The sequence below is a fragment of the Puma concolor genome, chromosome D4 (genome assembly GCF_028749965.1).
Source record: "Puma concolor isolate L17-30 chromosome D4, mPumCon1.1.hap2, whole genome shotgun sequence".
In the NCBI taxonomy this organism is placed as follows: Eukaryota; Metazoa; Chordata; class Mammalia; order Carnivora; family Felidae; genus Puma; species Puma concolor.
In genome coordinates, this window is record NC_141679.1 from 86,827,800 (window position 1) to 86,842,946 (window position 15,147).

At 44.0% G+C, this 15,147-nt stretch overlaps 1 protein-coding gene across 5 annotated transcripts; it reads left to right on the forward strand.

Annotated features, from left to right (window-relative positions):
* Positions 1 to 209: 209 nt before the first annotated feature.
* Positions 210 to 14,329, forward strand: ZNF79 (zinc finger protein 79). Of its 5 annotated transcripts, XM_025926883.2 has the most exons (5): positions 210 to 343; positions 5,332 to 5,417; positions 9,676 to 9,802; positions 10,290 to 10,388; positions 13,008 to 14,329. In XM_025926883.2, the coding sequence occupies exons 1-5, from the start codon at positions 328 to 330 to the stop codon at positions 14,177 to 14,179; spliced, it is 1,500 nt and encodes a 499-aa protein (XP_025782668.2). In that variant the 5' UTR covers positions 210 to 327; the 3' UTR covers positions 14,180 to 14,329. The 5 variants fall into 5 exon arrangements, with proteins under 5 accessions (XP_025782668.2, XP_086540208.1, XP_086540207.1 ...); XM_086684081.1 differs by lacking the exons at positions 210 to 343; positions 9,676 to 9,802 and adding an exon at positions 10,000 to 10,038 and having other exon boundaries at positions 5,343 to 5,417; XM_086684080.1 differs by lacking the exons at positions 210 to 343; positions 5,332 to 5,417 and adding an exon at positions 10,000 to 10,038 and having other exon boundaries at positions 7,422 to 9,802.
* Positions 14,330 to 15,147: the final 818 nt, after the last annotated feature.

Consider the following 15,147-nt stretch of genomic DNA (forward strand, 5'->3'; position numbering starts at 1 on the left):
AGGCGCGCGAGCTGGGCCTGGCGCTTGGCAATCCCTGCGGCTAGGGTTTCTGAGTTCACACTGGTACCCGGTAGCGTTCTCGGGTAGCCGGCGGCGGCTTTTTCCACGCAGCATTCGCTTGAGACCGAGTCGGTGGTTGCGCCACGGGCTCCCCATTCGCGAGGCCTGGCTGCCGCTGGGGAGACAGATCCGACTGGACAGGCCTGACCAGAGTTCCCAGGGCCAGACCCGGCGTCTGACAGCAGAAGCCGGAGGCAGAGCAGGCCTGCAGAGCGCGGCTGGGGTTCAGAGAACTGCTGGGAGGCGGTGGCGCGAGGTGGCATCCAAATGCTGGAGGAAGGAGGTAAGAAGGAGGGTGTGGAGGGAGCGGTTTGCAGGAGATCCGGCTTCTTGTTCCAACTTGCCCACTAATACCGCTGTGTGACCGGGACCAGAACTCCGGTTATCCTTCCCACACGTGGTTGGGGACGATCCTTTTTTGAGTAAAGAATTCTAGGGTCAAGAAAGTTGGAGGCCCTCAGGCCTGAATAAGCCCTGAGTATCCTACTTACCCCGATCTGCTTGATGCACCATTGGCTTATGAAAGCCGAGATAAATGGGCCATGGGAAGGAAAATGGGACAACCCAGGATTTCCTATTGTTTCTGGTCTTCCGGCCGTTCTTGAAACAGCCAGAAATTCTCAGAACAGAAGCCTATTGGCTCCACATGAGAATGAGGGCCGGTTCAAGTCAGTGGGTCCGTGAAGTCGAGGAGCATACTGGAGATTTGGAATCAGAAGGCTAGCGTTCCTGTTTAAGCTCTGGGGCACTGGTTTGGTCTTTTACGCTGCGTTTCTTCCTGGAGGGAAGCGTAAAATAACGTTAACTACCTTGTTTACTTCTAAAAAGCATCAAATAAAATAACGTTTTTTAAAGCACGTTGAACAATTTATACAACAGAACAAACGTGTGTGTAAACTTAACCACCGAGGCCTATGCCATCCTCTCTTAGATCAGGGGGTCCCTGTACTGGTCTGTAATTTCTCAAGTGCATATCTAGCATTTTGTGTTGTCTTCCCCCAGAGACCTGGGAACAGCAAGTAGGATGGTTATCATCCTCCTGGTACTACCAAAGAGGACATTAAGGTACAATGGAGTTAGGTACAATTCAATAACATAAGGTCTGTACTGAGACCAATATTCAGACTTACGTACTTCTTTTTTAAAGTCTACAATAAAGTGACTTTGAGTTCACCAGGTTGTGCGGCCATCACCACTATTTAATTCCAGAACATTTTTATCACCCCTAAAAGAAGCCCATACCCATTAGCCATCGCTCCTTATTCCCTCTTCCCCCAATCTCTATGGATTTTTACTTTCTGTTCCTATGGATTTGCCTCTTCTGGACATTTCATAAAAATAGAGTCATACAGGGGCGCCTGGGTGGCTCAGTCTTAAGTGTCTGGCTCTTGGTTCCGGCTCAGGTTCGTGAGATGTGGCCCCACGTCAGGCTCTGCACTGACAGCGTGGACCCCTCTATCTCTCTGCCCCTCCCCTGCTCGCTGTCTCTCAAAATAAACTTTAAAAAGACAAAAAAATAAAATCATACAATATATGTGTCTGGCTTCTTTCACTTAGAATAATGTTTCAAGGGTCATCTGTGTTGTGACATGAATGAATGTACTTCAGTCCTTTTTATGGCTGAATGATATCATTATATTGATATACCACATTTTGTTCCTCAGTATCTGCTATTATGAATAATGTTGCTGTGACAACATGTGCACAAGTTTTTGTGTGAATGTGTGCATCTAGGAGAGGAACTGCTGGGTCATATGGGAACTCCATTTAACTTTCCGAGGAACTGTCAAACTGTTTTCCACAGTGGCTGCACCATTGCACAATCCCAGTAGCAATGTATGGAAGTTCTAGTTTCTCCACATCCTCATCAACACTTGTTTTCCATCTTTTTTATTGTAGCCATCTTAGTGGGTGTGAAATATCTCATGATTGTTTGATATGCATTTCTTAAATGACTAGCGATGTTGAGTATCTTTTCATGTACTTATTGGCCATTTGTATATCTCACTTAAAGAAATATCTAGTCATATCCTTTGCCCACTTTTTAATTGGGCTATTTGTCTTTTTATTGTTGAGGTGGAAGAATTTTTTTTTTTTTAATTTTTTTTTTCTAACGTTTTTATTTATTTTTGGGACAGAGAGAGACAGAGCATGAACAGGGGAGGGGCAGAGAGAGAGGGAGACACAGAATCGGAAACAGGCTCCAGGCTCTGAGCCATCAGCCCAGAGCCCGACGCGGGGCTCGAACTCACGGAGCGCGAGATCGTGACCTGGCTGAAGTCGGACGCTTAACCGACTGCGCCACCCAGGCGCCCCCGGAAGAATTCTTTAAATATTCTGGATACTAGACCCTTAGAAGATAGATGTTTTGCAGATATTTTCTGCCATTCTGTGGTTATCTTTTTTATCTTTCTTGATAGTGCCTTTTGAAGCACAAATTTTTAATTTCAGTGAAATTCAGTTTATTTTTTCTTCTGTTGCTTGTGCTTTTGGTGTCTTATCTATGAAACCATTGCCTAACCAGAGGTACTAAAGATTTATTTAAAAAAAATGTTTTTAACATTTATTATTGAGAGACAGAGCATGAGCAGGGGAGGGGCAGAGAGGAGGGAGACACAGAATCTGAAGCAGGCTCAAGGCTCTGAGCTGTCAGCACAGTACTAAAGATTTATAGTTAAGTTTTCTTCTAGGAGTTTTCACTTTTTACACTTATGTCTTTGATCCATTTTGAGTTAATTTTTGTATGTGGTGTGAGTTACAAGTTTGTATGTCGATATCCAATTGTTTCAGCACCATTTTTTTTTTTAAGTTTGTTTATTTTTCAGAGAGACTGAGACCGTGTGAGCAGGAGAGTAGCAGAGAGTGAGGGAGAGAAAGAAAGAATCCCAAGCAGGCTCCACACTGTCAGCACAGAGCCCGATGCAGGGCTTGAACTTACAAAACCATGAGAGCATGACCTGAGCCGAAACCAAGAGTTGGACCCTTAACTGACTGAGCCACCGATGCACCTCCCCAGCACCACCTTTTTGAAGATTAATCTTTCCCCATTTAATTTCTTGGCACTCTTTTTGAAAATCAGTTGTCCACAAATACATGGATCTATTTCTGGATTCTCAGTTCTTCTCCACTGATCTATATTTCTTTTCTTTTTTTTTAACATTTACTTATTTTTGGGAGATAGAAAGAGCATGAGTGCGGAAGGGGCAGAGAAAGAGGGAGACACAGAATCCGAAGCAGGCTCCAGGCTCTGAGCTGTCCACACAGAGCCCGACGCAGGACCCGAACTCGCGGACCGCGAGACCATGACCCGAGCTGAAGTCCGATGCCCAACCGACTGAGCCATCCAAGGCACCGCCTCCATCAATCTATATTTCTATCCTCATACTAGAACCACACTATTTAGTTACTTTTGTTTTATAGAAGGTTTTGATAGTGTGAATGTGAGTTCTCCAACTTTGTTTTTTCTAGATTGTTTGGCTCTTCTGGGTCATTTGCATTTCTAGATGAATTTTAGGGTCAGCTTAATCAATTTCCATTAAAAAGTCCCCTGGGATTTTGCATAATTCTGTAGATGAGTTGGGTGAGTATTGCCATCCCAACACTGTTGTCTTCCAATCCATGAATCCATGGGATATCTTTCCATTTATTTCGACCTTCTGTAATTTCAACAGTGTTTGGTAGCTTTTAGTGTGCATGTTTTGCATTTCCATTGTTAAATTTATTCCTCAGTGTTTTATTCTTTTAATGCTCTTGCAAAGGGAATTGTTTTTTTTTAATTTCACTTTTGGATTATACATTACTAGTGTACAGAAATACAGTTGGAGAAATGTCTGTTTAAATTCTTTGCCCATTTTTAATTGGGTTGTCTTTTTATTGTATATCCATCTTGGATCTTGCAATCTTGCTGACCTGGTTTAGCTGTCATAGGTGTTTTGTTTTGTTTTGGTTCTGTGGGTTCCTTAGGATTTTCTTTTTTTTTTTTTTTTTTCTAAATAGCAGGGCTACTTTATTTTTTATTTACTTTTTAGTTAGGCTGCACACCCAATGTGGAGCTTGAACTCACAACCTTGAGATCTAGAGTCACATGCTCTATTGACTGAAAACAGCTAGGCACCCTTCCTTAGCATTTTCTGTATACAAAATCGTGTCAACACATACTGATAATTACTTCTTCCTTTCCAACCTGGATGCCTTTCTCCCCCCGCCACAACCCTTCCTAATTTCCTGGCTAGAACCTCCAGTATAATACTGAATAGAAGTGGTGAGAGCAGATATCTTCGTCTTCATCTTAGAGGAATGTTTCAGTCTTTTACCATTAAGTATGATGTAAATCTGGGTTTTCTGTGGTTGCCTTTTATCAAATTGAAGTCCTTCTCTGCTCTTCCCGGTTTATTGAATGTGTGTTATCAGGAAAGGGTGTCAGATTTTGTGTAATGGCCTTTTTTGGTGTTTATTGTGATGATCCGTGTTGGTCTTTCGCTTTTTATTAACGTGGCATATTATGTTGATTGATTTTCTCATGTTGAACCAATCTTGCATTTCTGGGATGACTCCCACTTGGTCATTACCTCTTTTGATTTGGTAAATGTCTGAAATCTGCAGAGCACTTTCTCCCAGCAAACTGAGCAGTAGGTGATATTTGTAAACTGTGTGCTTACATGCTAAGCATTGTGCCATCTGCTTTGTCTGCACTTTTCTTTCATCTTCACAGCATCTTTACAAAGGATCATCATCCAAGGGGCACCTGGGTGGCTCAGTCGGTTAAGCGTCCAACTTTGGCTCAGGTCATGAGCTCGCTGCTCCCGAGTTTGAGCCCCACGTCAGGCTGTGTGCTGTCAGCTCAGAGCCTGGAGCCTGTTTCAGATTCTGTCTCCCTCTCTCTCTCTGCCCCTCCCCCACTCACACTCTATCTCTCTTTCAAAAATAAACATTAAAAAAATAAAATAAAAACAATGAACAAAGGATCATCACCCCCATTTACAGATGAGAAAAATGAGACGTAGGAAGGTTATGTGACTGGCAAGCTGCTGGTAAGTGGTGACCTACGCTACTTGAGTCTCTTACTCCCTGCATCTGAGTGAATTGATGGGGTTTCTGAAGTAGGGAGGGCAATGGAAAATTTACATTCCCCTGCAGGTCTGCACATTCAGTCCGAGTGCCCCCGACCCTGCAGTGTCCTTTGAGCCCCCTTCTTCAGAGTGAGAATGTGAGACTCTCTAGCTTGGTGAGCTGTAACTTTTAAACCTTACTGGTTTCTTTCCCTTCCTGCAGAGCCACCTTCTCCAGACCCTGTCCTTCCCCATGAGGAAACCACAGGAGATGAAGGAATGGCAGCTGGTCTCACAGTTGGGACCCACGTGAGTTTGAAATTTCCTCTTAGAGGCAGCCTCTTTTTCCTTTTTAAAATATTAAGAGGTTTGGCGTACCTGGGTGGCTCAGTCGGTTAAGCGTCCGACTTCGGCTCAGGTCACGATCTCATGGTTTGTGGGTTCGAGCCCCGCATCGGGCTCTGTGCTGACAGCTTGGAGCCTGGAGCCTGCTTCGGATTCTGTGTCTCATTCTCTCTGCCCCTCCCCTACTTGTGCCCCCTCTCTCTGTCTCTCAAAAATAAATACATGTAAATAAAAAAATAATAATAAAAAATATTAAGAGGTTTTTGTTTCTGTTTGTTAATTACAAAAGGAATTCATGTTTATTGTAGAAAACCTGAAAAACACAGAAAACACACTCAAAAACTCACCCTTATTCCCACAGAGAATTAAAACACTTAACATTTTCATTTGTGTCCTTTCAGGCATATTCTTCCTTTCCTTTTCTTTTTTTAAGATTTTAGTTTTAAAGTTTTGTGTTTGTGTGTATGTGTTTTGTTTTGTTGTTTTGTTTGTTTCTTTTTTTGAAACAGTAAGATTGGGCAGGGGAGAGGCAGAGAGAGAAGGAGAGAGAGAATCCAAATCTCACGAATCGTGAGATCCTGACCTAGGTCAAGATCAAAGTTGGTTGCTTAACCAACTGAGCCACCCAGATGCCCCAGGATTTTATTTTTAAGTAAGCTCTATACCCACCATGGGGCTTGAACTCACAACACCGAGATCAAAAGTCGCTTGTTCTACCGGCTAAGCCAGCTAGATGCCCCCATAAGTCTCCCTTTTCTACTTTCCCAAAATGGGTTTGTAACTTTCTTTTTATTTCCGGTTCACAGAATTAGATCAATATTTCTCTCATTTCATTAAGAGCATTCTACAGAATCATTCCTAGTGTATTCCATTGCATAGTTCTACCAGGGTAGGAACTGCCTTCTCTTTTTACTTGACTAGACTAGGTAATGGTCTGTTTCTTTTCCTTAGAAAGTCTGCTCTTGGATTTTCTTATCAGTTCTCTTAATAACAGATTTTTCTTTTAGTTTTTTGCTTTCGCTTTTGTCAGATTTATTTTAAAAATCGATCTTTTAAACCTCTTATGTCAAATTTCTAATTTGTTTTCTTCCTTTTTTTTTTTTTAATTTTTTTTTTCAACGTTTATTTATTTATTTGGGACAGAGAGAGACAGAGCATGAACGGGGGAGGGGCAGAGAGAGGGAGACACAGAATCGGAAACAGGCTTCAGGCTCTGAGCCATCAGCCCAGAGCCTGACGCGGGGCTCGAACTCGCAGACCGCGAGATCGTGACCTGGCTGAAGTCGGACGCTTAACTGACTGCGCCACCCAGGCGCCCCTCTTCCTTTCTTGTTTATAGTGAAAACTCTTGGCTGTGGGTCCTATTTTCTTAGATATTCTCGAATTGTCACTTTGGTTTCTCTGTCTGCCTATTCAGCTGGTCTCTGTTCCATGGAGACAGAGTGTGTGTCTTTTGTCAACCCAGAACACCCAGGTATAGAGTGATTGCAGAATGGAGGGTTTAATGGCTGTATTAGCTCAACCTTATTAAATTGCTCAGTTCTTCCGTCGCTCTGTTTTGTTGTTTATTTTGTATTAACCCTGCTAACGACTGAGTTCTTTTAACATCTCATAGCTGTAGTATTTTGAATTTGTTTTTGTACTTCCTACAGTTTTTTTCTTTATGAATTTCTTATTGTTATTTCCAGTTCATGAGAGTTACATCTTTATGGTGGATTTTATTCTCTTGACCATTTTTTTTTTTAATTTTTTTTTTTTTCAACGTTTATTTATTTTTGGGACAGAGAGAGACAGAGCATGAACGGGGGAGGGGCAGAGAGAGAGGGAGACACAGAATCGGAAACAGGCTCCAGGCTCTGAGCCATCAGCCCAGAGCCCGACGCGGGGCTCGAACTCACGGACCGCGAGATCGTGACCTGGCTGAAGTCGGACGCTTAACCGACTGCGCCACCCAGGCGCCCCCTCTTGACCATTTTAAAATGACCCAAATGTTTTAAATATTTTATAGTTTTTAAAAAATGACCCTCTTTGTCCTGTGTGTGTACTGCATTTCTCAGTATGAAAGATGGGGTTGGGAGAACAGGTAAAATTAGAGGTCAAAAGATGTATTATACTTTGGAAAATGATGCTGGCCTCAAATAAGGCAGTGACAGGGCCACAGAGAGAAATGTGCAAGCTCTAGTGATCGTGGGGGGGAAATGAAGATGCAGTGATTTGTTGCAGGAAAGGGGACGATGACATACAGGTTTCTGGCGTGGCTAACGAGGTAGATAGAAGTGCATTACTTGTGCTGAAAACAGACACGAGGACTTCCTCACCTCCGTGCCTTTGCTCATTGTGCCTCACCACCTTCTCTTTCTCCATCTGATGAACTCCCTCCTTCAAGGCCCTCTCAGCAATCACCTCCTCTCTGTGGTTTTCCCGTGCTCTCCACCCAGGATTCCTTCTCTGTTATCCTGGCACCTGGTCTGTCCGTGTGTCTAACATGCTACTACAGGTAGTCACACACACATCTGGCGTTCCTTTCGTACTGTGTGATGTCCAAGTTCATAGGGATGTTTATCACGCATTCTGAAGAATTGAACTTTCACAGTTCTTTCTGATTTCTCATAGCATAAACGTATACATTCTATTTTTGTTTTATCTACATTTGCTCTTTCAGTTCCCAAGCACCTGTTAGTTTCTGCCCAGTTACTTCTTTTATATAGATACAGATGGAGGTTCAAAAATGGCTTGAGAGCGAAGGAAGGAGCCTGGGTTGGTGTGTTTATGGTGGTTTTGAAGGTCTAAATACCCAATTCCGGCGACATCCTCCAAATGAATGAACTGCTCATTGGCTGTCCTACCCGGCCTGTGAAATATTGTTTCTCCAGTATTCCCAATACATTTCCAACAGATTAAGGTCATTCTGTGACCGTGATGAATCAAGACAGAAACAAGGCCACTCCGTAGTCACCTCCAAACTGAGACAAGAAAAAAGAATATCGTCCAAACAACAAAACTGACCAAACACCCCCTATCCTAGCTAATATGAGTAACCACTTCTACTTTCCCAGTTGTAGTTTTGGCCTCGCTGCATTCTTCCTTTCTTTTAGGTGTGTTCCTGGTGGTCTTTGGCTGGATGGTGTTGACAAGTTTTTAAGAGGGTCCACCGATGGACCCATATAGTAACTGCAATATGGAATGCATTTTGTTCTAACAAGCATTTTCTTTTTTTCATTGGAAGACCTGTAAACGAGACTACAAGTCATGAAATATCACTATTTACAAATAGAACTGCTCAAAAGAGAAACTAGACAAAAAGAAAGAGAAAAGGTTGTTGATCTCATAACTCCTAGGGCAAGACAGCTTGGTAAAAGGGTAGAGGGATGGATATATATGTATCTGCATATGGGTAGGTGTATGTATATACAGTACACAACAGATCGATGATGTTAGGCGGTGGATGCTCACGGTAGAAATCTTTCAACGTTGCTGTACGTTCGAAAAGAAATTTAAGAAAAGAAAAATGCTGCAAAGGAGAACCTCACAAAGCTATCTGTCTTTCTCGTTCTTGGCTTTTTCCAAGGAAATGAGGCTTGAGCCAGCTTTCCCGCTACAGGCGCGTTTTGGCGCATTTCCGTTTCAAGGCAAAAGAGAGGGCTGGCGCTGAAACCGGAAATGGCGCATGTGTGTGGGCGGGACAAGCCAATTAAAGTGTCTGTTTCTCTCACGAGCTATAGGAGCAAACAATAAAAAGCTTGAAAGCCTTCCCTCCCTCCCCCAAAAATAGATACAGATGTATACGCACTCTATGTATAAAGTCTGTCAGAGTTGTATACATGCAAAGAGACTGTATTTGATTTATTTTTGTGTGTCAGTATCCTGTATAGTGTGAGGCACGTAGGAAGTGATCAATCAGTGTTTTTCTTAAACTACTCAGAGCTGCCTCGTATCCTAAGGCCACTGGGCAAGCCGGAATGTGCTTGTTTGGGGTGCCTGGGTGGCTCAGTCAGTTGAGCGTCCTACTTTGGCTCAGGTCATGATCTTGCGGTTTATGAGTTTGAGCCCCGCGTCCTGCTCTGTGCTGACCGCTCAGAGCCTGGAGCCTGTTTCAGATTCTGTGTCTCTCTGCCCCTCCCCTGCTCACAGATTCTGTGTCTCCCTCTCTTCCCTGTCTCCTGCTCGAGCTCTGTCTCTTAAAAAATAAATAAACATTAAAGGAATGTGCTTGTTGTTTCAGGGATCCATGCCCTTCAGCAGTGTGACTGTAGCTTTTACCCAGGAGGGGTGGAGGCACTTGATCCCTGCTCCTAAGGACAGGTTCAAGGAGGGGATACCAGAAAACACCAGGAACTTGGTCCTGCTGGGTAAGGAAACCATTTGAAATTTAGAATCTACCCAGTTCTGAAAATCTGTGGCACTTTCCAATTTGCTGACACATAGGAGGGCTAGTGTTTATTCCTCCTGGTTTCCTCGTGTAAGGTCTCTGCATTCCAGGTTGGGAAATAGGCAGTTTCATTTTGTTTCCCCTGAGACCACACCTCCCTGTTTTCTTATTTCCCAGGAGGGGCGGGGTGACCTCAGGCCAGTTCCTCCATATTCAGTAAGTTCTTGTCTTTTTTAATAACTTGCTTTGGGGACTTCACTTCACTCCTTGACTTGACCCCTCCTTGGCACTGTGTCTGTCTTAATTACTGCTGCATCCCCCAGTGCCTGGCACCAAGTAAGTGCTCAATAAATAACTACTGAGTGAGTGAAATAAGCGACCTGACTAGTGTGTTTCCACTCCCTTGAGTTCTGGTGGCTATTTATACCTAATCTACATCTCTAAAGCCCATTTTCCCCCTTGAAAAGGACTTCCAGTGTCCCAGCCTGGCATGAACTCTCAGTTGGAACAAAGGGAAGAAGGCCCGTGGATGCTGGAGGGAGGAGGCCTGAGGAGCACCTGCACCGGTGAGTGAGCACACACCAAAGTCCATGTGTCTGGGGAGCAAAAGCCCTTTTGAAGTCCACATTAGTGCCTTTGATTTGATTTTTTTAATCACCCCATGAGGTAGAATAGTGGGCTTTGCGATCAGACTGGCCTCGCTTCAAACCCCAAGTCATTGTGGTTTCATGGGTTTGAGCCCCACTTCAGGCTCTGTGCTGACAGCACAGAGCCTGATTGGGATTCCCTCTCTCAAATTAAAAAATAAAACAAAAAAATTCAAATAAATGTCACCCAGAACTGACCTTGCTATTCTCTCTTCTGAGAAATAAGGTAGAAACCCAAAGAATCTTCAGGAGAATTGACCCTTGTGAAAAGAAGTTCTGTAGCCCCCCCTAAAAGTCCACCCTCTTAGGTACAAGCCCTGTGTAGGAGACAGGTGTGTGGGACCCTGTGCTTCAGTTCCTAAATAAACATTACTCACATTTTATAAAGTTTTCTCCTAAAATGAAGGAGATCCCAAAAAAGGTTAAGAATCTTTAACTCTTCTTTTAAAAAATATCTACTTTCTCAGGGTGCCTGGGTGGTTCGGTTGGTTAAGAGTCCAACTCTTGGTTTTGGCTTGGATCATGATCTCATGGCTTCATGGGTTTGGGCCCCACGTCAGGCTCTGTGCTGGCAGGGCAGAGCCTGATTGGGATTCTCTCTCTCCCTCCCTAGCTACCCTTCCCCTGCACTCATGCTCTCTCTCTCTCTCTCTCAAAATAAATAAATTTTAAAAATTTTTTTAGTATCTACTTTCTGATTATAAAAGCAATACTATTTATTCTACTTAAAAGAACTCTTTTCAGGGCATCTGAGGGGCTCAGTCGGTTGAGCATTCCACTCTTGATTTTGGGTCAGGTCATGATCGCAGGGTCATGGGATCGAGCCCTGTATCAAGCTCTGCCCTGAGCATGGAGCCTGCTTAAGATTCTCTTTCCCTCTGCTCCCCTCTCCCACTAGCACACTTACTCTCTTTCTAAAAACACAAATAAAAGAACTATTTTCTTGTAAAAATATGCTAATTTGAGATTTGGAAAAGGATAAAAAAAAAAAAGTTCCTCCATCTTCTTCCTATAACAAAATGCAGTGATATGTTTTTCTGAAGTTGAATAACCACGTATAATTTACATGGTCTTTTTTTTTTCCATTTAACAGTATTTTTATCACTGCATATTCTCTGAAAGGTTTTTGTGACTTTTATTATAACGCTAATATTAGAGAACATTAGAAAATACAGGTAAACACAAGAAAATAAAAATTGCCCTTGATTTCACAACCCAAAGATAGCACAGGTTACATTCACACTGTGTATCTTTCCAGTGTTTTCTCAATAAACACCTTTCTGGAAAAGGAACTATAGTGTACCCATTCCATACATGACCTTTGATTGCTAAGTAGTGTCCCTCAATTGGCTATACTATGGTCATTCCTTTTTTTTTTTAATTTTTTTTTTCAACGTTTATTTATTTTTGGGACAGAGAGAGACAGAGCATGAACGGGGGAGGGGCAGAGAGAGAGGGAGACACAGAATCGGAAACAGGCTCCAGGCTCCGAGCCATCGGCCCAGAGCCTGATGCGGGGCTCGAACTCACGGACCACGAGATTGTGACCTGGCTGAAGTCGGACGCTTAACCGACTGCGCCACCCAGGCGCCCTGGTCATTCCTTTTTTGAAAGGTGTTTGCTTTTCTTTGACAAATGATGCTGTGAGCAACTTTGTCAACCCAGCTTTGTGTATTTTCTCATTGGTTCCTTAAGATGAATTCTTACAAGTGCAGTTCCAATGTCAACATTTTAAAGACTCTTGACATGTACAACCAGATTGCTCTCCAGAAGGGCTAGGCTGTCCCAATTTTTGCAGTCACACCAGCGTGTAAGATCTCTTGATGCTGCACCCTTACCAGCACTCTAGAATTAGCATGTTTTTGAAATCTTGCTGATTTGATAGGTGAAAAAAATTCATCATGCTGGCATTGATCATCAGCTTTTTTTTTTTTAATTCTTTTCAAGTTTATTTTGGGAGAGAGTGAGCGAGCACAAGTGGGGGAGGAACACAGAGAGAGGGAGAGAATCCTAAGCAGGCTCTGCACCATCAGCACAGAGCCTGATGCAGGGCTCAGACCCATAAACCGTGAGATCATGACCTGAGCCAAAATCAAGTCGGATGCTTAACTGACTGAGCCACCCAGGCACCCCCAATCCTCAGCTTTTTAAGGTGAGTTTTTTAAGTTTGGTAAGCAGATTGCCCAAAACCACATCAAGGATTGAGACTAAGAAGACACACGAAGACTGCCCAGTATTTGGCCAAAGCAGAGGAAAGGGTCAGAGATAAGTGAGCCTTGCATCTGAGGGAGGTTACACTTCTGTATATCCCTTTGCGCTTTAGGAAAGGGAATAAAGCGTGCTCACATAGCTGAAGAGCCATCTTGGTCAATGTTTACAGTTTAGAACAGAAATGTGAGACGTGTTTTGGTTTAAAGCGGGGGGAGCATCAGGCTGGTCTGCCGAAGAGCTCGGGCAAACTCCATCAGCCTTTTGTATTTCAGTAGTACCTTTTCTTCCACCAAAGGGGGAAAAATTGCTTTTCTAAATATTTTTCAGACTGGAAGATTATGTCTGAATCACCACCCGAGCAAGACATTTCTGAAAATTCATTCCAAGACACAAGTATAGAGATGCCCCCTGGGGAGTCAGACCCCAGGAACAGTGAACCGGGGAAGGGCTTCAACCTGAGACCAGTCCTTTCTCCACAACAGAGAGTTCCTACAGAAGTGAGACCCCGCAAATGGGAAGCACATACAAAGAGCCTCAGGAAAAATTCAGATACCACGAAGCCTCACAGAGCGAAACCATATACGTGCAGTGAATGCGGCAAAGCCTTCAGTTACTGCTCCTCCCTGTCTCAGCATCAGAAGAGTCACACTGGGGAGAAGCCGTATGAGTGCAATGAATGTGGGAAGGCTTTTGGCCAGAGTTCATCTCTCATTCAGCACCAGAGGATTCACACGGGAGAGAAGCCTTACAAATGCAACGAATGTGGAAGAGCCTTCAGCCAGAACGCCAACCTCACCAAACACCAGCGAACTCACACGGGAGAGAAGCCCTACAGATGCAGCGCGTGCAACAAGGCCTTCAGTGACTGCTCAGCCCTCGTCCAGCATGAGCGAATCCACACAGGAGAAAAGCCCTACGAGTGCAGCGACTGCGGGAAGGCCTTCCGCCACAGCGCGAATCTCACAAACCACCAGAGGACACACACAGGGGAGAAGCCGTACGAGTGCAGGGAGTGTGGGAAGGCCTTCAGTTACTGCGCCGCCTTCATTCAGCACCAGCGAATCCACACGGGGGAGAAACCCTACAAGTGTGGCGCATGCGGGAAGGCCTTCAGTCAGAGCGCAAACCTCACAAACCACCAGAGGACTCACACGGGAGAGAAGCCCTACAAGTGCAGCGAGTGTGGGAAGGCCTTCAGCCAAAGTACAAACCTCATAATCCACCAGAAGACCCACACTGGGGAGAAGCCCTATAAATGTAATGAGTGTGGGAAATTTTTCAGTGAGAGTTCAGCCCTCATTCGACATCACATCATTCACACAGGAGAAAAACCCTATGAGTGCAATGAATGTGGGAAGGCGTTTAACCAGAGCTCCTCCCTAAGTCAGCATCAGAGAATCCACACTGGTGTGAAACCCTATGAATGTGCCGAGTGTGGGAAGGCCTTCAGGTGTAGTTCAGCTTTCATTAGACATCAGAGACTCCATGCTGGGGAGTAACCAGAAACAACCAAAAAGCTGGTAGGGACCTGACAGGCATTGCAGGTAGTTTGAAAACCTCTGGAGACATCAGGCTTTTTATAGTCTGTAGCTCAGAGCCACATGCAAAAAAAGCACCTTTAATAAATAGTCCCTACTTTACATGTTGTATGTGGAAGGTGTTGAGAGCTCTTCTTTTCAGGAAGCATAAACTACCCAATTCAAATTAGAGATTGACCTTTATTCAGTGAACCAGAGTGCTTGTATAGAGAGCACTGCAGAAACCTTGGTTCATAAGAAGTGACCAGTGAGTGAAGGACTTGTTGCCTTCTTAAAGGCCAGGTATTTGGGGAGAATGTTATCTCTGTGTGAATAAGGGCTGTTAAAAAGAACCAACACTGAACAGGAATGAACAGTTTCTCCATAATGGGGCCAAAGTGAGGAAAAAGACTGTAAGAGCCACTAACTACTATATGCTACAGTCTTACCAGGAGTAAGGAAGATCTATCCATGCTCAAGATAGGAAAATCTAGGCAGATAGGCCCAATGCACCTAGTTCTAGTGTTGGGTACTGCTAGGAAGAAAACTGCCCAGAGGGAAAAATGGAGGCTGAAGGTATCAGGATGAAGCTAGTCATATCCCCCAGCGAGGTACATCCCTTTCTATGGAGACACAAGAGAACCTGAAGCTCACCATCTTCCCCTGGCTCTTAGGCTGGTGGGTCCTACACTTCCTTTCTAGAGAACAGTATCCTTTAGGTCAAGATTTTCCTTGTGGGCCTACTTTCTTCCTTGAAAGGTCCTGGGGGGCTTGTCTTTGACATATCCTCACACCCAATCGGCATGACCTCATCTCTGCATTTATAAACCCCTGAGGTTTGACACTACACACTTGACTTCAGAATCAGCCTCAACAGTCATCACCCAGGGCCTCTAGCTTGTTTCTTGGCAACTTGGCACAGGTCCTCAGTGCTCACGTAATCCTTTTAC

Coding starts and splice junctions, on each gene's coding strand:
- ZNF79 (XM_025926883.2), top strand. Junction 9,803..10,289: donor CAGGAACTTGGTCCTGCTGG/GTAAGGAAACCA, acceptor CCCCTTGAAAAG/GACTTCCAGTGTCCCAGCCT. Junction 10,389..13,007: donor CCTGAGGAGCACCTGCACCG/GTGAGTGAGCAC, acceptor AATATTTTTCAG/ACTGGAAGATTATGTCTGAA.